Source organism: Corylus avellana, chromosome ca9, assembly GCF_901000735.1.
Source record: "Corylus avellana chromosome ca9, CavTom2PMs-1.0".
NCBI lineage: Eukaryota > Viridiplantae > Streptophyta > Magnoliopsida > Fagales > Betulaceae > Corylus > Corylus avellana.
Genome location: NC_081549.1, coordinates 1,853,979 through 1,875,480, shown reverse-complemented (window position 1 = coordinate 1,875,480; position 21,502 = coordinate 1,853,979). Strand labels below are relative to the sequence as shown.

Here is a 21,502-nt window from a genome sequence, read left to right as displayed (position 1 = left end):
TCCTCCAAAGCAATTAGGTAGAAATTAGATTTTTTTTTTTTAAAAAAAAAAAAAGAAAATGCAGGTACCACCATGACACTACCATTTTTTTTTTTTTTTCATTTATACCACCAAACTACCAGAAATAATATTTAAATACATCAAACCACTTTTGCTTGTCAAAAATGTGACTCATCGATTCATCGTCATGAATAGAAGAATGATCGCATGCAATGGATTTGATTCCATTTCATAAAATCTCATAATTGATTCCATTATAAATTTATAATTATTAAAACAAATCAAAACAAGTTAAAATTGCAGTCAATGCCACGTCAGTTTCCTTTAAAAAGCAAAAAACAAAAAAACAAAAAGTTGCGTGAGAAGAAGGCGTGTTGGGTGGGTGTAGTCATATTATTTGCAGAAAGCCAAACATCCTCGTTCATCTCCTCCATTCTCAGACGTCCGAAGAAAACATCTTCTGGTTGTAGAGCTTTGCAAACCCACTTTCGTGGCTGAGAGAGAAATGTCAGACCCACGATCAGAACCCAGCACCAAGCCCAAAGTGGTGTGCTGCATTGGCGACATCCACGGCCACATAAACAAAGTCCAAAGACTCTGGTCCAACCTCCAGTCCCAAATCGACCCACAGGACTTCAAGACCGCGCTCATCATCTTCCTCGGCGACTACTGCGACCGTGGGCCACACACCCGCCAGGTCATCGACTTCCTCATTTGCCTGCCCACAACGTACCCGGACCAGACCCACGTGTTCCTCAGCGGCAACCACGAGTTCGCTTTTGCCGCATTCCTCGGAGTCCTGTCTCGTCCTCCGGACGAGGGGTTCGAGTTCTCGGAGGCGTGGACGGAGTACGAGGGGAACGAGGAGCGAGAAGGGGGGTTCAATGGAAATGGGTACGAGGATATGCACTTGCAAGGGAGGATGTGGGGCGGGACTACCAAGGATAGGTTCGATGCATATGGGATAGAGTTCATGGGCTCGGTCTACGATGCTGGGCCTACTTTTGAGTCCAATGGTGTTCCTCATGGGTCTGCTGGTACTGGGCCTGATTTTGTTTCTAGTTGTCTGATATTTTTTTTTTTTTTTTTTATTATAAGTACGTTACAAACCCGCAAAACTACAACAAACAAACAGAAAGAATATGTTCCTCTCCGCTAACAATCGTAGAAGAATTGAAAGGAGAAGAGGAAAAGGGAATGCTGCCAGAGTGAGATCTGGTTGCGGCCCAACGTGCCAAATAGTCGGCACAGAAGTTTGCACTTCGGTGAACCTTTTGGTGGTTTTCAAACAGGCTCTTACAATTACTGCTACTGCTGTTGTTTCATTGTGCTAAATTTCTGAACTTAATTGTGGGGCAGATTTGGTTAAGGCAGTTCCTGATGAGCACAAGAAGTTTCTTGCTGATCTAGTTTGGGTGCACGAAGAGGTCAGATTGCATTTTTTTTTTCTTTTTTTATTGTAAACTTTGAGAAGGAAATTATTAGTTTATAACCGGTTAATTGGTTAACTTTCCTGTTCAAAATGCTGAATTAGTGGGCTTTATTAAACTGCCGCTTATTCCTAAGTTTAAGCAAAATAAAAAAAGAGTAAATACTTTGACACTATCTTCACTTTCATGTGTAGAGTTAGGATTCAAATTCGAGACATCTGCTTTGATTATGTTAAATTATCACTTATCTCAAAAATTTATGCCGATAAAAAAAATAAATTTAATCGTTTAGGTTTCGTTTGTTACGTGGAATAACTATTTCATGAGAGGAATGAATAGCTTTCATTAAAAATGGGAGAATATGGAATGAAATGGCTATTCCTACTATTTGATCCTTATCATATATTCAAACACCATTCTTTTATTCCAAGTATTTTTTTTTTTTTCCTTAATGAAATAACTATTTCGCCTACAAAGGTAATCTTTTTTTTTTTTTCCTACTTGAATTCAGGAAAAGACTTGTAAGGGATTGTCATGTCCACACTAATTCAGAAGGAAGAGAGAGTGGGAAATCTTAAATAAAAACAACAAAAAAACTGAAAAGGAGTGAGCTTCCCAACAATAAAATCAAAACGAAAACAACTGTGTGAAAATACAAACAAACAGTAAAAAATGAAACAAACAAGTTCCTTAATCTCTCAATAAAGTTGCAACTTGTTAATTTGATGTTCACAAACCGACTGTTGGAACTATCCTCATTTCCTTAGTGGTAAAAGAGAAAATATGGAAGTGTAACGTGTTTCTTAGCAAGTTAAAAGTAAGTATATATATAAAGAAAATGGATTAATTGTTTTAAAAGAAAAATACAGCATATTGTTGTATTTTTTTTTTTTTTTTCTAACGGTTAAGATTTAGTTATAATTTTTTCATGACATTAAATCTGTATCTGTATGGTTGAAAAAATTATGAAATAGTTTTTTTTACCTACTTAAGTCAAAATCATTTTGTTTGGTAGCATGTATTTCTCACCCACTTTTTTAAATAATATTATTTAAAAAAAATTTATTTTTCACATGTTTACCTTTGTTTCAAAAAAAAAAAGTACACACTAGAAACCTGGTCGAAGTAGAACTGTCATTTTCTGTTCATATTTAAGGTGTTTAATACGACTGACCCATATGGTTGTTGAAATTTGAAAGCATGAAAGCTTCCATGTAGTTGGCTAAAAGAAGAGGTTTTGTGGGTCAGTCGGATTAAACACCTTAAATAGTTCTCGTGTAGGACTGTAGGAGTCATTTCTGTTCATATTTAAGGTGTTTAATACGACTGACCCACAAAACCTCTTCTTTTAGCCAACTGCATGAAAGCTATATATATATATATATATATACGCTCAGTGAAATCGACTTGAGCTACATTTTGATCCCCAAACGCGTCTATTTTTGCTTCCCTTCTAATCACCATCCACTCCTTTCTTTCTCACCAAATTTCCCACCATCTGCACCCTATATCTCTTATCCACTACTCAGTAGAAGCTTCAGAGTTGGCTGAGTTGGTGTTTACAAGAGCAAGGTTCATTTTGGGACAAATTTTTTGTGTTGGATCAGATGGTAACTGGGAATACATGGTAGAAGTATTTCACAAGCATACGGAAATTCAGAGAAACAAGACTGAGAAAAAGATAAAGTAGTTGTAGTCACTATTGTTTCCCTACTGCATACGTATGCAAGTATAGAAAAGAAACCCACTTTTGGACACAGTAAGATAAGTGCTTAAGCGCATATTGTAGATCACGCGAGGAAGGAATGGCGTCGGCTTTGGCGGGAGATGATCTCTCCCGGTCAACGAGCAGCCGGAGAAGCTGGGCGTCGACGAGCTTCCGGGAGGTCTGGACGGCTCCGCCGGACGTGTTCAACCGGAGCGGCAGGCAGGAGACCGATGAGGAGGAGCTCCGGTGGGCTGCCATCGAAAGGCTACCGACCTATGACCGGCTGAGGAAGGGTGTGCTGAGGCAGGTCCTTCAAAATGGCAGGGTTGTGCACGACGAGATCGACGTGACAAGGCTCGGGATCCAGGACAAGAACCGGTTGATGGAGAGTATTCTCAAGGCTGTCGAGGAGGACAACGAAAAGTTCCTTATGAGACTCAAGGAAAGGACTGACAGGTACGCACTTGTCGTTTCTTGTTCCTTGTCGTTTTTTTTGTTTGTTTGGATTTCCTTTTTGTTTCTGGGTTTGTGAATTTAAGGTTTTATTTGGTGGGTTCGGATTGGTGGCAGGGTGTCGATTGAGGTTCCTAAGATTGAAGTTCGCTACGAGCATTTGTCAGTGGAGGGGGATGTGTATGTTGGGAGCCGAGCGCTTCCTACTCTGTTTAATGCCACCTTGAACGCAATTGAGGTATATTAAAATATGTTCCTTTTTTTTGTGTGTGTGTATATTTCTGTTTAGATTTTGTCGTAAATTTTGTTTTTGTTTTATTTTTTTTAAAAAAAAAAATTGTGAAACAGAGAGATAATTTCCCTTTAAGCAACTGGGAATGGCTTAACTTTGTCATTTGGAACAATTGTTGCTGTGTCTTTTCCTCCAGTTGTTCTGGGAGGGAGTTTGTCAGTTTGGATTCTTTTGACAGGAATAGTTTATTTAAGCTTTTGCTGATAACTGTTTCTCTTCTTTCCATTTTCAATTTGTAATGGGCAACAGAGTATTCTCGGATTGGTTCACCTTGCTCCATCCAAGAAGAAAAAAATCCAGATACTTGACTGTATTAGTGGAATCGTCAAACCTTCAAGGTATCTTCATGAAGCGGTAGATTTTTATTTTTTTTTCAAATATGATTGATGGGGAAATTAACTTGCTTGCCTTGTATCTGGTGTATGTTGTTTCATTGGATGAAGTGAACTGTTCTTATTTTGTTTCTCTAGAGCATGGCCTTAACTTCTGATATGGTAATTCCAGGATGACTCTGCTTCTGGGTCCTCCAGGTGCAGGGAAAACAACATTGTTGCTGGCGCTTGCCGGGAAGCTCGACAATGATCTAAGGGTTTGTTTCCCAATCTCTTTCTATTTTTACGTGTTTCTATTTTTACGTGTCTCACTTTGCATAATCCTACTAATTGATTGGATTTCTATACATAAACAGGCATCTGGGAAAGTCACCTACTGTGGTCACGAACTGAATAAATTTGTTCCTCAACGAACCTGTGCTTATATTGGTGAGCATGATCTTCACCATGGAGAAATGACAGTGAGAGAGACACTGGATTTCTCTGGACGCTGTCTAGGGGTTGGGACAAGATACGAAATGTTGTCGGAACTCTCAAGAAGAGAGAGAGCAGCGGGAATTAAGCCGGATCCTGAGATTGATGCGTTCATGAAGGCCACAGCAATGTCAGGCCAAAAGACCAGTTTGGTTACGGATTATATTCTCAAGGTTCAGTTCTGTCTCTCTTTTATTTTGCAGCATCTGTGTTTTTACATCCAACAACCCACTTTAAGAAAGCTGACTTCGTAAGAACTTTTGACAGATACTTGGACTGGATATTTGTGCGGATATTATGGTCGGAGATGAGATGAGGAGGGGTATCTCTGGCGGACAGAAGAAGCGTGTGACAACTGGTATAAACGTATAAGCTCGTATAAGTATTTTAAATGAAAAAATATAATTTAGCTCTCAAATCATCGGCCATTTGTCATTTGTAATTTAATTTTTTAATGTTCAAAAAATAATAAAGTAGTCTCTAAACTATTAATTAGTTACAATTTAGCCAATTAATTAGTCATTACCATCAAATAAAATGAAAAATTTAATACAACGTCGTTTTAATAAGATTTAGTTATTAAAATGGCCTCTTAAAAAAATAAAAAATAAATTTAAAAAAAAGAGTTTAGGAAACGACGTCGCAGCAGCTTCGTTTCTTCGATTTCTTTCTCCATACAACCGTACAGATTTTACCGAAAGAGTTTTACGAACTGAAACTGAGGTGGAACACACGTGGCTCTCTCCCTCTTTTTCTTTCTCTGGTTCATCTTCTCCGAAACATACATCAATTTTTTTTTCCTCTTCTTCTCTTTCTCTCTCACTCATCTTCCTCCACCGAACCACCATGCATAAAATCACACCCCAAAATTGCCAAAATACTTCGGCGGGTTGCCGGACTCTCCCACGACATCCAAATCAGCGGGCACCGACCAGCTGTCCCGCCACCAAATCCACAGTATTCACCATCGGCTCAAGCTCGCCGAATCTTGCCACAGGTCGCCATCAACGTCGCCGGGCCTCGCTCCCTAAGGTTCGCCCGAAGGCCATTTTTCTCTTTCTTTTGCAGAAGAATGAAGAAAGGATGCTGGAAGCCAGGCACAGTTGCGCAGATCGGTGCGAACTTGCGGACCGGCTGTCTCTCCGGTGAAACTTCAGTCCCGCCAGCGAACCTGCAGTTTCGCCAGCACCCGTGGTCTCAGCTTAAGTTGGCCGAACCTCGCTTCCTAAGGTTCGCCAATTCACTTCTCAAGATTGCCGACCCCGCCGCAGGTTCGCCAAGCACTCTCCAGCAGAGACCTGCTGCTTCCGCGATCGCCAATCCACGCCATCGCCAATCTGCGACGTGGTTCGCTCTCCGTGATCGCCAACCATTTTTTCTCTTCTTCCGTTTACCCTCTCTTACTCTCGCTCACCACCATAGAACTAGGGTAAGGATTTTGGGGTGATTTTTTTCAGATGGGTGTCGATTTGGTTTGATGGGTAAGGATTTTGGGGTGATTTTTTTAGATGGGTGTCGATTTGGTTTGATGGGTAAGGATTTTGGGGTGATTTTTTTAGATGGGTGTCGATTTGGTTTGATGGGTAAGGATTTTGGGGTGTGATTTTGAAACAGAAGAAGCAAGCAAAAATGCAGGACAATAAATGTAGAGGAAACCAGTTTTGTTCTTCTGCATTTTTGGGGTTCTGCACTCAGTTTGTACTTCAGGTTTCTTTCTCTCTGTTTGCGGTGAATGCAGAAGAACAAAAATTTCTTTAGTAAATAAGCTAAATACTGTGGATTCGGTGGCGGGACCATTGGTGGAGGAAGATGAGTGGGAGAGAAAGAGAAGAAGGGGAAAAAAAATTTTTGATGTGTGTTTCGGGGGAGATGAACCAGAGAGAGAAAAAGAGGGAAAGAGAAAGAAGACAAAACTAACAAATTTTTTTAGTTTTTTATGCTACAGTTCAGCCACGTGTGTTCCACCTCAGTTCGTAAAATTCTTTTGGTAAAATCTTTACGTAGGTGTAGCATTCCTCACAAAGAAACGAAGCAGATGAATCCAGCGATTGCTCTCAATTCTGATCACTAGGCGTAAAGGAGCACCAACCCGGCGGAGGCAGACCATCACTGAACTGGCTTAAAGGGCTTTTCGGAGATGCTGGCGGCTCAGGAGTCTTCCCATACATGGGCTTACAAACAAAAGGATGGTTCAGAAGCATCTCGGCCGTCCACCTCTCACAGGGTCCATTGCAAAACACTTCTCAGAAAGTCCTTCCCATCCTCGGAGAGCCCTTGAGGTATTCCCAGCGACTGTTTGTCAATCGCAAGCCGGAGTTTCAGCCATGGTTCAACCAAGAACACCGTGCTGTACGTTCCCTTGCCAAGAACCCGCCGCCTTCGCCACATCGCCATGAAATCCGAATAAGCACGGAAATACACAGTGAAAACGAAGAAACAAAGCGTTTTAGGGACTAGAGTGAAAATAACGTCGTTTCCTAAACCCTTTTTTAAAATTGACTTTTTTAAGGGCATTTTAATAACTTAACCTTGCCAAAACGAGGTCATGTTGAATTTTTCATCCTATTTGACAGTGATAACCAATGGAGTGGCCAAATTGCAACTAATTGATAGTTTGAAGGGCTATTTTATTACTTTTTAACATTGAAAGGCTAAATTGATTGATAGTTTAAGAGACTAAACTATATTTTTTTTCTATTTTAAAATATAAAAATAGATTATCTCCGTAATATAATATAAATAATTTGAATTATTATAATTATGAGTCTTGATATAAATGTGTTTTTTAATGTAAATGAGCGGGTTTGTGGATATGTATATACATATGTGTGTGATGAATGTAATGAATAGGTATATTATAATATATAGACTCGAAATTAAATTATTTTTGATTTAAGTTAATTTATTTAATTAAATCTTAACAGTAATTAATTAACAAACAATTAGAATGATGCTGGTGCAGAAGAAGCATTTGTAATTATACATTACCAGTGTGATTGTTTTATTATAATGGGGGTGCAGGGGAGATGTTGGTCGGACCAGCAAAGGCTCTTTTTATGGATGAAATATCAACGGGGCTGGACAGTTCTACCACATTCCAGATATGCAAGTTCATGAGGCAAATGGTTCATATAATGGAAGTGACGATGGTCATTTCTCTTCTGCAGCCAGCACCAGAGACATTTGATCTCTTTGATGACCTTATCCTACTTTCAGATGGTCAGGTTGTGTACCAAGGTCCAAGAGAAAATGTCCTCGATTTCTTTGAGTACATGGGTTTCAAATGCCCAGAAAGGAAAGGGGTTGCTGACTTCTTGCAAGAAGTAACCTCCAAGAAGGATCAAGAACATTATTGGTTCAAGAAGAACCAACCTCACAGATACATCTCAGTTCCCGAATTTGCACAGGCCTTCAGCTCTTTCCACATTGGCCAACAGCTTGCAGCTGATCTTAGTGTTCCTTATGACAGATCCAGAACCCACCCAGCTGCTCTGGCGACACAGAAGTATGGTATTTCAAATATGGAACTATTCAAGGCTTGCTTTTCAAGAGAGTGGCTGCTAATGAAGCGTAATTCTTTTGTGTATATATTCAAGACTACCCAGATAACAATCATGTCCATAATTGCCTTAACAGTTTTCTTTAGGACCGAAATGTCGGTTGGAACTGTAATAGATGGAGGAAAATTTTTTGGAGCACTATTTTTCAGTCTGGTTAATGTGATGTTCAATGGAGTGGCAGAACTGGCAATGACTGTTTTCAGGCTTCCTGTCTTCTATAAACAGAGGGATCTCTTGTTCTATCCTGCATGGGCTTTTGGCTTACCTATCTGGGTCCTTAGGATCCCTCTATCATTATTGGAATCAGGAATATGGCTCATTCTTACATACTACCCAATTGGATTTGCGCCGGCTCCTAGCAGGTAAATGGGGCCTTGATTTCTTGTCTATGGAAATCTGATTCCCTACTTACTAGATGCTGGAATTTTATGTATCAAACTCATGGGGTTTAGTCAATGTTTCTTTCATTAAAACATTTCTTCCTTCATTACTTCAGGTTTTTCCGACAGTTCTTGGCATTCTTTGGAATACATCAAATGGCATTGTCTCTCTTCCGGTTCATTGCTGCACTTGGAAGAACACAAGTTGTTGCAACTACGCTGGGTACCTTTGCCTTGCTATTGGTTTTTGTGCTTGGAGGGTTCATTGTTTCCAGAAGTAATTAATTCATCTCTTTCCAATCTGGCTGTCCGTATAATTCAAACATTAATTTATTTGATATCAAATTTTGACTCTTCATTTTGTGCCTGTAGATGACATTGAACCATGGATGATATGGGGCTATTATACTTCTCCTATGATGTATGGACAGAATGCCATAGTTATGAATGAATTTCTTGATAAAAGATGGAGCACGGTAAGATATCTTCACGGTCTAATTGTCTTCATTTGTTGATTTTGGAATTGCACCTACATTTCTTACATGCATATGCAAATATAAACTCAAATTATGCAGTTTTGACTCCATAGCCATCATGAAAATCATCCAAAACTTTTATCTATTGCAGCCCAATACAGACCCCAGTCTTAAGGCAGCTACAGTTGGAGAAGTCCTTCTCAAGTCCAGAGGCTTCTTTACCGATGATTATTGGTTTTGGATTTGTATTGGAGCACTCTTTGGATTCTCACTTCTCTTCAACTTGTTATTTATTGCAGCATTAACTTTCCTGAATCGTAAGTTATCTTATCTTATTTCTACTCAGAGTTTTCATTCATAAAAATGAAATTCCAAGTTGACAAACCCTTTTGTGGAAATAAATTTCAGCTTTGGGTGATTCAAAAGCTGTCATTTTGGATGAAGAAAATGACAAGGAGAATGAGAAGTCATCCTCTGGAAAGCATAGAACAGAAGGTTTTATCCTTTACCTTTCCCCTTCTATATTAATGGTTCCCTCATTTCTCCGCTTCTGCTGGCATTTAGTTAAAATTAGCTCATCAGTAATTCTATTTCAATTAGAGGGGTAGAAATTTTAATGTTATTTTCTAACAACCATGTCATAATTTTGAACCACCATGTTAAACTCAGAAATATTCCTAGCTACCTGCATCAATGTTTTTTTTTTTTTTTCCTTCCTCTAGAGAAGGAAAATAATGAAAAAAAGAAAAAGAAAAAGTGCCCGAAATATGTCCCATGACATGTATATTTGAGAAGAAAAGAAAAGACAAAGGTTTTGTTAGTTAACAAAAAATCTGGTTTTGGCTTAAGAAAATAAACTTCAAGGCACTAAAAAGTATTCAGGAGAAAAAAGCTTACATGCTTGTTTCAATGGCTAAGAGGTGTTAATCATCTTCTTCAATATGCCTATCCTTTTTGTGAAACAATTACAGGTATTGATATGGCCGTGAGAAGTTCTTCAGAAATTGTTGGTGCCTCAAATAATGCCCCAAGAAGAGGAATGGTTTTGCCCTTCCAACCCCTTTCACTTGCGTTTAACCATATGAACTACTACGTGGATATGCCTGCTGTAAGTCGCTCATTTTAAAAACTTTTCATTCTCTGCCAAATAAATTCAGGTTTTCATTGACATTGTTAACTATCAAATGCCAATACAAGTTCTTGTCAAAATTCTTCTTAATCTCCAAACAACGAGGTAACAGTTTGGCCTTTCCTACCAGGAAATGAAGAGTCAAGGGATTGAAGAAGATCGTCTTCAATTGTTAAGAGATGTTAGCGGTGCTTTCAGACCAGGCATATTGACAGCACTTGTCGGTGTCAGTGGTGCTGGGAAGACGACCCTTATGGATGTGTTAGCAGGAAGAAAGACCAGTGGATACACCGACGGAACCATTACCATCTCTGGTTATCCTAAAAACCAAGCAACATTTGCCCGGGTTAGCGGTTACTGTGAACAGAATGACATTCATTCACCGTATGTTACTATCTATGAATCTGTTCTATATTCAGCTTGGCTCCGTCTCTCTGCAAATGTAAGGACAGAAACGCGAAAGGTATGTTGAATGGTCCTCTAGCTAGAATCAATATCTTTCTAGACCTTTAACATTCATTTGTTTAAACTCACCAAAAGTTTGGATTCCTATAAGTATCCAACTTCTTAGTGTACGTTTTTTGAATTCTTATTTTAATTTTCTATTTGTGGTACAGATGTTTGTAGAAGAAGTTATGGAATTGGTTGAGCTTAAACAACTGAGGAATGCGCTAGTTGGCCTTCCAGGAATAGATGGTCTTTCAATAGAACAAAGGAAGAGGCTGACAATAGCTGTGGAGCTGGTTGCTAACCCTTCTATCATCTTTATGGATGAACCAACATCTGGTCTGGATGCCAGAGCTGCTGCTATTGTTATGCGTACAGTGAGAAATACAGTGGATACTGGAAGAACTGTTGTATGCACAATCCACCAGCCTAGCATAGACATTTTTGAAGCTTTTGATGAGGTACTGCTCCATTTTCTTAACTTCGTTGTTAAAGTTTGTTATTTCTATATTTTTTATGCATCTTTGTTGCAACATGTGTTTTCAACTTTGACTTTGGTCTTGATGCAGCTACTGCTGATGAAAAGAGGAGGGCAAGTCATTTATGCTGGACCTCTTGGTCACCATTCTCACAAGCTAATTGAATATTTCGAAGTGAGTGTCTGTTCCATGCTTGTTTTTTAGAGTTGATCAATATGTCTAATTTCATTAGATTCAAACTAGGGAGATTCAAACAAGTGACTTCCATTTCATTAGATTTTCCCCTTAGGGTTGACTAGCAAGAGTTTGCTAGCCATTGACTAATGTCTATAACCTATGCCAGGCTGTTTCAGGAGTGCCTAAGATCAAGGATGGTTACAACCCTGCCACATGGATGCTTGAAGTCACTGCTCCTACAGTTGAGGCTCAACGTGATGTTGATTTTGCAGAAATTTATGTCAACTCCTCACTTTATCAGTAAGTTCTAATCGTATGATTATTTTGAGGATAGTTGCTTTCTTACGTTCGTGGGATTTTTTTATATTTTGTGATTCTCATTTCTCTCTTGATGGTCTTTCAGGAGGACTCAGGAACTCATCAAAGATCTAAGTTCTCCAGTCCCAGGCTCCAAGGACCTCTATTTCCAAACCAAATTCTCTCAATCTTTTCCTGTTCAGTGCAAAGCTTGTTTCTGGAAACAACATTGGTCTTACTGGAGAAACCCACAGTACAATGCCATTCGGTTCTTCATGACAATTGTCATTGGTACATTATTTGGTCTTATCTTCTGGAAGAAAGGACAAAAGACGTAAGTGTTGAGATTTTAGTTTAGAAAGTGATCTCTACTGATTGAATGGGAGCTCCCCTGTTTTATCTTCATTTTCATTGCCATTTGTATCAGATGTTAACTCTAATATTTTGTTAACAGTGACAAACAACAAGATTTGATCAATCTTTTTGGAGCCATGTTTGCTGCTGTGCTTTTCCTTGGAGCCGCCAATGCTTCTGCAGTGCAGGCTATTGTTGCCATTGAAAGAACAGTTTTCTACCGTGAAAGAGCAGCCGGGATGTATTCTCCTCTGCCTTATGCATTCGCTCAGGTAACTTTTATGCAATTCTTCTCTTTTCTTGTAGGGCTTTAATCCCAAAACTGTGAAAACAGACTATATCTTGCAAATAATGAAACTCTATTACACAACTACACTTTTTAATACTCTACTAATTATGCAGGTGGCCATAGAGACAGTTTACGTTGCAATTCAGACTTTTGTTTACACTCTTCTTCTTTACTCCATGATTGGGTTTGAGTGGAAGGCAGCCAAATTCTTGTGGTTCTATTACTACATATTTATGTCTTTTGTCTACTTCACAATGTATGGAATGATGCTTGTTGCACTGACGCCGGGCCACCAAATTGCTGCCATTTGTATGTCGTTCTTCCTCAGTTTCTGGAACTTGTTCTCTGGTTTTCTCATTCCCAGGCCGGTATGTTATTCAAACTCAATCTGTGTTGCATACTGCGCTCACTTATCTCACCATTTGATGATTTATGGTTTTCTCTAAAAATGGCTTAGCGTTAGATAAAATCGTGTCTTAAAAAATACACCCACTTTCATATTGTGCGTTCAAACCACCACGTTTTTCAAACACACTTCTAAACAACTAACTTTCCGTGGTTTTGTTTAAAAACGCGTGTTTTGCCTAAAATTTGCAGGTCAAGCTTACCCTTAAAATATCACTTCGCATACAAAACTAACGGTAGTCTGCACATTGCAGCAAATCCCCATTTGGTGGAGGTGGTACTACTGGACTTCTCCAGTGGCTTGGACACTATATGGCCTTGTGACATGTCAAGTGGGCGACAAAGATGGTGTCGTTGAGGTACCTGGAAATGGTAACGTGCCACTGAAGATGTTCCTTGAAGGGGGCTGGGGTTTTGATTATGACTTCCTTCCAGCCGTTGCCGTGGCCCATGTCGGCTGGGTTCTTCTCTTCTTCTTTGTCTTTGCTTATGGCATCAAGTTCCTCAACTTCCAAAGGAGATAACCAGCTTCAGTTACACAGTAGTCTCAACTGTATACACAATAGGAAAGCTACCGTGTAGTAGTTATAAACCGGGAAACAAAAAAAGTCACCTTCCTTCTTTTTTTTTTCCTTTTTTCTTCTAGTGTATTTCTGTTCTTTTGTTCATGCTTCTCCATAAAATCGGCTATATTGTCCTGCTCCTGCAGTGCAGACTGTACAGTAGACAAGCAAAATACTGTACAAAGACAATAACTGTAATCTTATATGAAGTCTAAAGACATTGAGAAGAGTGTTTTCTCTGCATTAAATCCGTTTGTCACGTAGATCTTAAGATTATCCTTTATAATCCTAAGATTATCCATTGTAATTCACATTATATTATATATATAGACACAATTTTTTTTAAATTAGTTTAGAGAAAATTTACTTTAACCTATTCTAATAAGTAATAAGCGTCGTTCAACATGTTTGAATTTAAAAAAAATCAATGTTTGAAATGAAATTTTCTCCAAACCATAGAAATTAGATTATTTTAAAAAAAAAAAAAAAAATACACGTTGGTACCACCATAATACTACCATATTTTTTTCATTTATACCCACCAAACAACCGGAAATAATATTTAAATACATCAAACCACTTTTGCTTGTCAAAAATGTGACTCATCGATTCATCGTCATGAGTAGAAAAATGATCGCATGCAATGGATTTGATTCCATTTCATAAAATATCATAATTGATTCCATTATATATTTATAATTATTAAAACAAATCAAAACAAGTTAAAATTGCAGTCAATGCCACGTCAGTTTCCTTTTTTGAAAAAACAAAAAGTTGAGTGAGAAGAAGGCGTGTTGGGTGGGTTTAGTCATTATTTGCAGAAAGGCAAACATCCTCGTTCATCTCCTCCATTTTCAGACGTCAGAAGAAAATATCTTCTGGTTGCAGAGCTTGCAAACCCACTTTCGTGGTTTAGAGAGAAATGTCAGCCCCACGATCAGAACCCAGCACCAAGCCCAAAGTGGTGTGCTGCATTGGCGACATCCACGGCCACATAAACAAACTCCAAAGCCTCTGGTCCAACCTCCAGTCCCAAATCGACCCACAGGACTTCAAGACCGCGCTCATCATCTTCCTCGGCGACTACTGCGACCGTGGGCCACACACCCGCCAGGTCATCGACTTCCTCATTCGCCTGCCCACAACGTACCCGGACCAGACCCACGTGTTCCTCAGCGGCAACCACGAGTTCGCTTTTGCCGCATTCCTCGGAGTCCTGCCTCGGCCTCCGGACGAGGGGTTCGAGTTCTCGGAGGCGTGGAAGGAGTACGAGGGGAACGAGGAGCGAGAAGGGTGGTTCACTGGAAATGGGTACGAGGATATGCACTTGCAAGGGAGGATGTGGGGCGGGACTACCAAGGATAGGTTCGATGCATATGGGATAGAGTTCATGGGCTCGGTCTACGATTCTGGGCCTACTTTTGAGTCCTATGGTGTTCCTCATGGGTCTGCTGGTACTGGGCCTGATTTTGTTTCTAGTTGTCCGATTTGATTAGTTGCTTTGTGGTGTTTGATTTGGTGGTTTTCAAACAGGCTCTTACAATTACTGCTACTGCTGTTGTTTCATTGTGCTAAATTTCTGAACTTAATTGTGGGGCAGATTTGGTTAAGGCAGTTCCTGATGAGCACAAGAAGTTTCTTGCTGATCTAGTTTGGGTGCACGAAGAGGTCAGATTGCATTTTTTTTCTTTTTCTTTTTTTATTGTAAACTATGAGAAGGAAATTATTAGTTTATAACCAGTTAATTGGTTAACTTTCCTGGTCAAAATGCTGAATTAGTGGGCTTTATTAAATTGCCGCTTATTCCTAAGTTTAAGCAAAATAAAAAAAGAGTAAATACTTTAACACTATCTTCACGTGTGGAGTTAAAGAATCAAATTCAAGACATCTACTTTGATTACGATAAATTATTACTTATCTCAAAAGTTTATGTCGATAAAAAGAGTAAATTTAATCGTTTAGGTTTCGTTTGTTACACACAATAACTATTTCATTAGAGGAATGAATAGCTTTTATTGAAAATGAGAGAATATGGAATGAAATGGCTATTCCTACTGTTTGATGCTTATCATATATTCAAACACCATTATTTTATTCCAAATATATATATATATATATTTTCTTAATGAAATAATTATTTCGCCTACAAAGGTAATCCTTTTTTTTTTTTTGCCTAATTGAATTCTGGAAAAGACTTGTAAATGATGCTTATTTTCGCTCTAATTCAGAAGGAAGAGAGAATGAGAAATCCTAAATAAAAGCAATAAAAAAACCAAAAAGTGGTGAACTCCTCAACAATAAATTCAAAACGAAAACAACTGTGTAAAAATACAAACAAAGAGTAAAAAATGAGACAAACAAGTGCCTTAATCCTTTTCAATAAAGTTGCATACATAACGATAACATAAGCCAAAGAAACACGTACCAAACATAACCTTAATTATACTTTAACAGGCTTTTGTAATGTGCATTTTGTTTCTAGGACGATGTCTGTGTGGAAACAGACGATGGGCTCCTACATTGTAAGTTGATTGCTGTGCATGCTGGTTTAGAGAGAGACAAAAATGTGGAAGAGCAGCTGAATTTTTTGAGAGCCCGGGACACCCGAGTTCCCAAGGTAGAGGCTCTTAGCGGAAAGAAGAATACATGGGATATCCCAAAGGTGATTGCTATTTGCTCCCTATCTCTTATATCTCATGCTTAGTTCGAATTGTCTTTTTACCCCAAATTGGGGCAAATTCAGACAACCAATTGAGAGAGAGTTTCTATACATACAACCCACATGTTTTTTTAGCCCTGAAGAGTTAAAATCCATTGGAGCCCTTTTCATACGACAAATTGTAGCCAATCCCGATTACTTATAAAGCCGCTACTTTTTTTTTAGGAGTAATTATCTTTTGCTTCCATAAATTATAGCGTTTTGACACTTTTTCTCCATAAACTATCAACTATAATACTTGACCCCATCAAACTACCATCTTATGACAAAAAGCTCACTTTTTCGTCAGTCAAAGAGGTTAAAATTAACGGTCAACGGTCATGGATAAGTCATGTTCCATTTTAAATTTTTTTTCTTCTACTTTTGCCCTCACTTCAAACAAATAAAGTTAATATGTTTAGGAGGGTATAAGTGTCATTTTCTTGGTCTGAATTGAGGGAAAAGTGGAAGAAAAAAATTTAAAATGGTATGACTGTTGACCTTCAATTTTAACCTCGGAATGAGGCTTTTTATCATAAGATAGTAATTTGATGGGGTCAAGTGTTATAGTTGGTAGTTTATAGGAAAAAAGTATTAAAGCGTTGTAGTTCATAGGCAAAAGGTAATTACCCATTTTTTCTATTATGGTATACTAGGAAATTGCTTTCGTGACTTCATTGAGAGAGAATCGTATCATCCTTATAATATATTTGGCATTTGGTGATCTCATAGGAACTGACTGAGAATCCCACCATTGTGGTGAGCGGTCACTATGGGAAGCTTCACGTGGAAGGACTCAGGCTGATTATTGATGAAAGCGGCGGACTAGAGGAAAAACCAATGGCAGCAATCGTGCTTCCGTCGATGAAGATTGTCCGTGATACGGATGTTTTGGCAAAATAGTTTTCAAGCTTTTGGTGAATATTGATCATAATGAAGTGTCTGTATTCTTTATTTCTAAACCCTGTGAAACATATGATCAAGGGAAGAGGGATTTTGACGGCCCCACGATCACTGCCAAATCTGTCCGGCAGTCCTGCCGCCGTCACTAAATCGCTACCGCAGTGGAATATACTTTTCAAGACTTTACAAAACCAACCCATCAATATTTATTGCTTTATTGGAATATGGAAATATTTTGTTTAAGATGCCATTTGATTTTTGAACATTCGTTGAGGATGTGATACTAACGAATAAGACGACAGTTGATTTCACTTTCAGAGCCCTACTTGCGTCGTTTTTGTAGACAAGCAAGCATGAGATAAGAAATTTCTTTCTCAATCACGACCTTTCTGGGCAGCTTTTGAGCAATTGGATGCTGGTGACTGAATCGCTAGGATATGCAGATACTTCTTTTGGTCAGGCCAGGATCCGAAAGCACAAAATTGTGCAAGATTAATGTGAAATAAGGGACTGGAATCAGGATTTGGGATGCAACTTTTTTTTTTGTCGTTCATTCTTTATTAAAAAAGAAAAAGAAAAAAGAAAGTGTTTAGAGAGTTTTTTGGTGGTAGAACAATCCGATGTTACAATTTTTGTGGTACTTATTATATTAACTACTAAAATGTGAATTCATCGAATAATAGTTCATATGACACCACGTTTATAAATTAATGTGGTAGTACATGTTTATCACTTTAAAAACCATCCTGTATGACTCTTAATTTTTTGTTTTCTTGTAATCCTTTTTTCCATATTGAATAGGAAAAAAATTACAATAAAGTAGAGTAACATATGATAGTATCACTTTTAAAATGTTGATAGATATTAAAGTAATAAAAATAATAAATATTAATGTAAATAAAATCTTTAATTATATTAAAAAAATGATGATCGGAAAACTGAGAAAGTCCAAACGGGTTAGGTAAATCTTGATTTTGATGGACCTTTTCATATCCATTGAATTTGTTATGTTTCTGGATATAATTTGAGTAATGTCTGAGTAATGCTAGAAGTTTTTAGAATTCTCTTATAGTAATCCTAAATGTAATGTGACTTTTAAAATTATCGTTAAATTTAATATAAAATTTATTAACTTTTAATCTATTAGTGATTTTAAAAATTACATCACAGCGTAAAAAAACTTTATAACATTACTCCTCTAGAATTGACCAATGAAACTATAAATACATGCTTTGTAACGACGTCTGCGTTTTTCAGATTGTATTCTTGAGCTCTCTGCGCATCCAAAAAAGAAGAGAAAAGAGGAGAAATGTCAGGCCCCCGATCAGAACCCAACACCAAGCCCAGAGTGGTGTGCTGCATAGGCGACACCCATGGCTACGTCAACAAGCTCCAAAGCCTCTGGTCCAACCTCCAGTCCCAAATCGACCCACAGGACTTCAAGACCGCGCTCATCATCTTCCTCGGCGACTACTGCGACCGCGGACCGGACACCCGCCAGGTCATCGACTTCCTCCTTCGCCTACCCTCCACGTACCCGGACCAGACCCACGTGTTCCTCTGCGGCAACCACGACCTCGCTTTCGCCGCGTTCGTCGGAGTCCTGCCTCGGCCTCCGGACGAGGGGTTCGAGTTCTCCGAGGCGTGGAAGGAGTACGAGGGGAACGAGGATCGAGAAGGGTGGTTCAAGGGAAATGGGTACGAGGATATGCACTTGCAAGGGAGGAGGTGGGGTGGGATTATCAAGGAGAGGTTCAATGTGGCGAAGGGGACGGAGTACAAGGGCTCGATCTATGATGCTGGGCCTACTTTTGAGTCCTACGGTGTTCCTCATGGGTCTGCTGGTACTGGGTCTGAATTCTTTTCTTGTCTGATTTTATTGATTGTGGTATTTTGGTGTTTGATTTTTTTGATTCAGTGGGATGGTGGGTACTTCTGTTTTGGGGTAATTGTTGGTGCTCGTGTTTGATTAGGTGGTTTCCGTGTGTAATAATTAGTTTCATTGTGCTAATGCTAAATTTCTGAACTTGATTGTGGGCAGATTTGGTTAAAGCTGTTCCTGATGAGCACAAGAAGTTTCTTGCTGATCTGGTTTGGGTGCACGAAGAGGTCAGGCTCGTTTTGGTTGCATTTTCATTTTTATTGTAAACTATGAGAAGAAATTTTTATTAGTTTATAACCAGTTGGTGCACTTTCCATGTTCAAGAACAATGTTTGATAAGCCTATTGATTGTATCGGAGAAAATAATGAATTACCTTGGTGATGTGAATTTTGTTTCCAGAACGATGTCTGTGTGGAAACAGATGATGGACTCATACATTGTAAGTTGATTGCTGTGCATGCTGGTTTAGAGAGAAACAAAAATGTGGAAGAGCAGCTGAATTTTTTGAGAGCCCGGGACACCCGAGTTCCTAAGGTAGAGGCTCTTAGCGGAAGGAAGAATGTATGGGATATCCCAAAGGTGATGGCTCACTATCTCTTATATCTCCTTTTTAGCTGTTCGAATTGTCTTTTTACCCCGGATTGCAGCTCATTGATAGAGGGTTCCAATAGAACTGACTTGTTTTCGGACTTTCCGAACACCTGCTCGGGTAGATAAGAGCCCTTTTCATGTAAGGGCAGGCTGCAATTCGGTTGGAAAATTGCAGCCAATCCCGATCACTAACAAAGCTGTTACTTTATCGTGGGATAGAGATTCCTTTGCTCACAGTCGTACTTGATTAGGAAATTGCTTTTGTGGCTTCATTGAGATATAATCGTATCATTCTTATAATATGAAATATGACTGAAGTTTATATATTTCGCTTTTGGTATCTCATAGGGACTGACTGAGAATCCCACCATTGTGGTAAGTGGTCACCATGGGAAGCTTCACGTCAATGGCCTCAGGCTGATTATTGATGAAGGCGGCGGATTCGAGGGGAAACCAGTGGCAGCAATCGTGCTTCCGTCAATGAAGATTGTCCGTGATACCGATGTTTTGGCAAACTAGTTTTCAAGCTTTTGGTAAATGGTCACGATGAAGTGTCTATATCCTTTCTTACTAAATTTTGTGAAGCATATGATCACAGGATGAACGTCAGTACTCCCCATTTGTTGGTGGAAGATAATAGAGATGAAAAAGTGACTCCAATTATACAATTACTTGAAGGAATATTGAATAATTCTAGACTTGTCTAGTGCTATTTTTCTGCAATGCTTGTATCATGTAATTGGTGAAATATGTTGAATGCGGTATAAACAGCCACTGCAGTCTTGCAAGTTGCAGATACCGATGATACATGAACTTTCTGGCCATGGACAAGTAAAAGGAACAATAAGCTTTTCTCCGTAGTACATTATGCTTATAAGAGAGACTGTATCAGTTGCACCCCCTACATTTATTCCCAGTAAAGGGGAAAAGAAAAAAGATATATAATAAAGCTTTTCACTCTCTTCCCCCCATCAGGGCTTGAGCTAGTATTCTCCATGGACACTACCATTGGCCATGACCCCATTAGCTTTTGTGTCCTTTTAAATCTTATCCATCACTACAGTTGCACTGAGTTAAAGTTTATAGATTAAATAAAACAGTGATAATAGTTTACACTTTACAGGTAAAATGTCGTTTTACTTTCTCTTTTCAGTTAGTATTTGGACAAAAATAAAAATAAAAAATCTAAATTGGGGGGAATTTTTTTATTTTTTTTATTTTTACTCGGTCTATTAAATTGATATTTGTCATTACAAACATATGAGTTTTATATTTATTTTTTAGAATGCCCATCAAATCACGCTTCTTTATATATAAACATATGTCAATTTAATACCTTATCCAATTGGCAAAAATGAGTAATGCTACAAAGTCACTCTTGTGTTATTATTGTATCACTTTAAGAATGAGGTGACTTTTAAAATTACCATTAGCCTTTTTTTTTCCGTAGTACATTATGCTTATAAGAGAGACTGTATCGGTATGCATCCCCTATATTTATTCCCAGTAAAAGGGAAAAGAAAAAAGATATATGATAAAGGAAGCTTTTCACTCTCTTCCCCCCGTCAGGGCTTGAGCTAGTATTCTCCATGGACACTACCATTGGCCATAACCCCATTAGCTTTTGTGTCCTTTTAAATCTTATCCTTCACTACTGTTACACTGAGTTAAAGTTTATAGGATTAAATAAAACAGTGATAATAGTTTACACTTTACAGGTAAAATGTCGTTTTACTTTTACTCATTTGAGTTAGTATTTGGACAAAGTGTTTTTTTCTCTAAATTGAGGGGATTTTTTTTACTCAGTCTATGAGATTGATATTTGTTATTAGAACATATGAGTTTTATATGTATTTTTGAGAGTGCTGGTCAAATCACGCTTCTTTTTATATATAAAGATATAATTTGAAGAATTTTGTCAAACTCAATATAGAGAAAAACATTATTCAATTGGCAAAAAGAATCAAATGCAGTTGTCTCAAAAAAGCGCATTTGAATTCTTTCCAGTTTATTTTCTCTCCGGTCCAAATCGACGGGAAGGGAGCCGGTTCTTGCTAAAGCAGAGGCAAAATTGTTCAAAAAGTTTTTTTTGGACAATTCTACCCCTATGTTAAAGAGAATCGGCTCCCCTCCTGTCCAAATGGACTGGAGAAGATCTCAGTCCAAAGCCTGATGTTTGAGT

At 38.5% G+C, this 21,502-nt stretch overlaps 5 protein-coding genes across 7 annotated transcripts; all 5 read left to right on the top strand.

The window, feature by feature from the left end:
- The first annotated feature begins 505 nt into the window (after positions 1-505).
- Positions 506-1,630, top strand: LOC132191678 (tyrosine-protein phosphatase At3g09960-like). The gene is made up of 3 exons (XM_059606771.1): positions 506-1,037; positions 1,360-1,427; positions 1,625-1,630. Exons 1-3 carry the CDS (start codon positions 506-508, stop codon positions 1,628-1,630), a joined length of 606 nt encoding a protein of 201 aa, XP_059462754.1.
- LOC132191327 (ABC transporter G family member 39-like) lies at positions 1,097-13,463 on the top strand. Of its 2 annotated transcripts, none has more exons than XM_059606280.1 (21): positions 1,097-1,427; positions 3,220-3,594; positions 3,709-3,829; positions 4,133-4,221; positions 4,388-4,472; positions 4,572-4,862; positions 4,957-5,047; positions 7,711-8,611; positions 8,746-8,906; positions 9,002-9,105; positions 9,257-9,422; positions 9,514-9,600; positions 10,077-10,213; positions 10,365-10,697; positions 10,852-11,142; positions 11,251-11,334; positions 11,504-11,637; positions 11,741-11,968; positions 12,089-12,260; positions 12,391-12,645; positions 12,875-12,960. In XM_059606280.1, the coding sequence occupies exons 2-21, from the start codon at positions 3,236-3,238 to the stop codon at positions 12,914-12,916; spliced, it is 4,131 nt and encodes a 1,376-aa protein (XP_059462263.1). In that variant the 5' UTR covers positions 1,097-1,427; positions 3,220-3,235; the 3' UTR covers positions 12,917-12,960. The 2 variants fall into 2 exon arrangements, with proteins under 2 accessions (XP_059462263.1, XP_059462262.1); XM_059606279.1 differs by having other exon boundaries at positions 1,100-1,427; positions 12,937-13,463.
- On the top strand, positions 5,358-6,735 carry LOC132191328 (uncharacterized). Its single transcript, XM_059606282.1, has 2 exons — positions 5,358-6,118; positions 6,694-6,735. The coding sequence occupies exons 1-2, from the start codon at positions 5,762-5,764 to the stop codon at positions 6,697-6,699; spliced, it is 363 nt and encodes a 120-aa protein (XP_059462265.1). The 5' UTR covers positions 5,358-5,761; the 3' UTR covers positions 6,700-6,735.
- A 590-nt stretch (positions 13,464-14,053) lies between the features above and the next one.
- LOC132191766 (tyrosine-protein phosphatase RLPH2-like) lies at positions 14,054-17,169 on the top strand. The gene is made up of 4 exons (XM_059606856.1): positions 14,054-14,699; positions 14,846-14,913; positions 15,728-15,907; positions 16,676-17,169. The coding sequence occupies exons 1-4, from the start codon at positions 14,168-14,170 to the stop codon at positions 16,844-16,846; spliced, it is 951 nt and encodes a 316-aa protein (XP_059462839.1). The 5' UTR covers positions 14,054-14,167; the 3' UTR covers positions 16,847-17,169.
- Positions 17,170-18,090: 921 nt separating this feature from the next.
- LOC132191765 (tyrosine-protein phosphatase RLPH2-like) lies at positions 18,091-20,043 on the top strand. 2 transcript variants are annotated; one of them, XM_059606854.1, is made up of 4 exons: positions 18,091-18,690; positions 18,888-18,955; positions 19,129-19,308; positions 19,669-20,043. In XM_059606854.1, the coding sequence occupies exons 1-4, from the start codon at positions 18,156-18,158 to the stop codon at positions 19,837-19,839; spliced, it is 954 nt and encodes a 317-aa protein (XP_059462837.1). In that variant the 5' UTR covers positions 18,091-18,155; the 3' UTR covers positions 19,840-20,043. The 2 variants fall into 2 exon arrangements, with proteins under 2 accessions (XP_059462837.1, XP_059462838.1); XM_059606855.1 differs by having other exon boundaries at positions 18,134-18,697.
- The last annotated feature ends 1,459 nt before the right edge of the window (positions 20,044-21,502 follow it).

Bases quoted from the DNA above. Each gene is read 5' to 3' on its own strand.
- LOC132191765 (XM_059606854.1), top strand. From the start codon at position 18,156: ATGTCAGGCCCCCGATCAGAACCCAACACCAAGCCCAGAGTGGTGTGC. The intron at 18,956-19,128 runs GTCAGGCTCGTT...TTTTGTTTCCAG, and splicing joins TGGTTTGGGTGCACGAAGAG to AACGATGTCTGTGTGGAAAC. The intron at 19,309-19,668 runs GTGATGGCTCAC...GGTATCTCATAG, and splicing joins ATGTATGGGATATCCCAAAG to GGACTGACTGAGAATCCCAC.
- LOC132191328 (XM_059606282.1), top strand. From the start codon at position 5,762: ATGAAGAAAGGATGCTGGAAGCCAGGCACAGTTGCGCAGATCGGTGCG.
- LOC132191678 (XM_059606771.1), top strand. From the start codon at position 506: ATGTCAGACCCACGATCAGAACCCAGCACCAAGCCCAAAGTGGTGTGC. The intron at 1,038-1,359 runs GTACTGGGCCTG...ATTGTGGGGCAG, and splicing joins TGTTCCTCATGGGTCTGCTG to ATTTGGTTAAGGCAGTTCCT.
- LOC132191327 (XM_059606279.1), top strand. From the start codon at position 3,236: ATGGCGTCGGCTTTGGCGGGAGATGATCTCTCCCGGTCAACGAGCAGC. The intron at 4,473-4,571 runs GTTTGTTTCCCA...ATACATAAACAG, and splicing joins AGCTCGACAATGATCTAAGG to GCATCTGGGAAAGTCACCTA. The intron at 12,261-12,390 runs GTAACTTTTATG...CTAATTATGCAG, and splicing joins TGCCTTATGCATTCGCTCAG to GTGGCCATAGAGACAGTTTA.
- LOC132191766 (XM_059606856.1), top strand. From the start codon at position 14,168: ATGTCAGCCCCACGATCAGAACCCAGCACCAAGCCCAAAGTGGTGTGC. The intron at 14,914-15,727 runs GTCAGATTGCAT...TTTTGTTTCTAG, and splicing joins TAGTTTGGGTGCACGAAGAG to GACGATGTCTGTGTGGAAAC. The intron at 15,908-16,675 runs GTGATTGCTATT...GTGATCTCATAG, and splicing joins ATACATGGGATATCCCAAAG to GAACTGACTGAGAATCCCAC.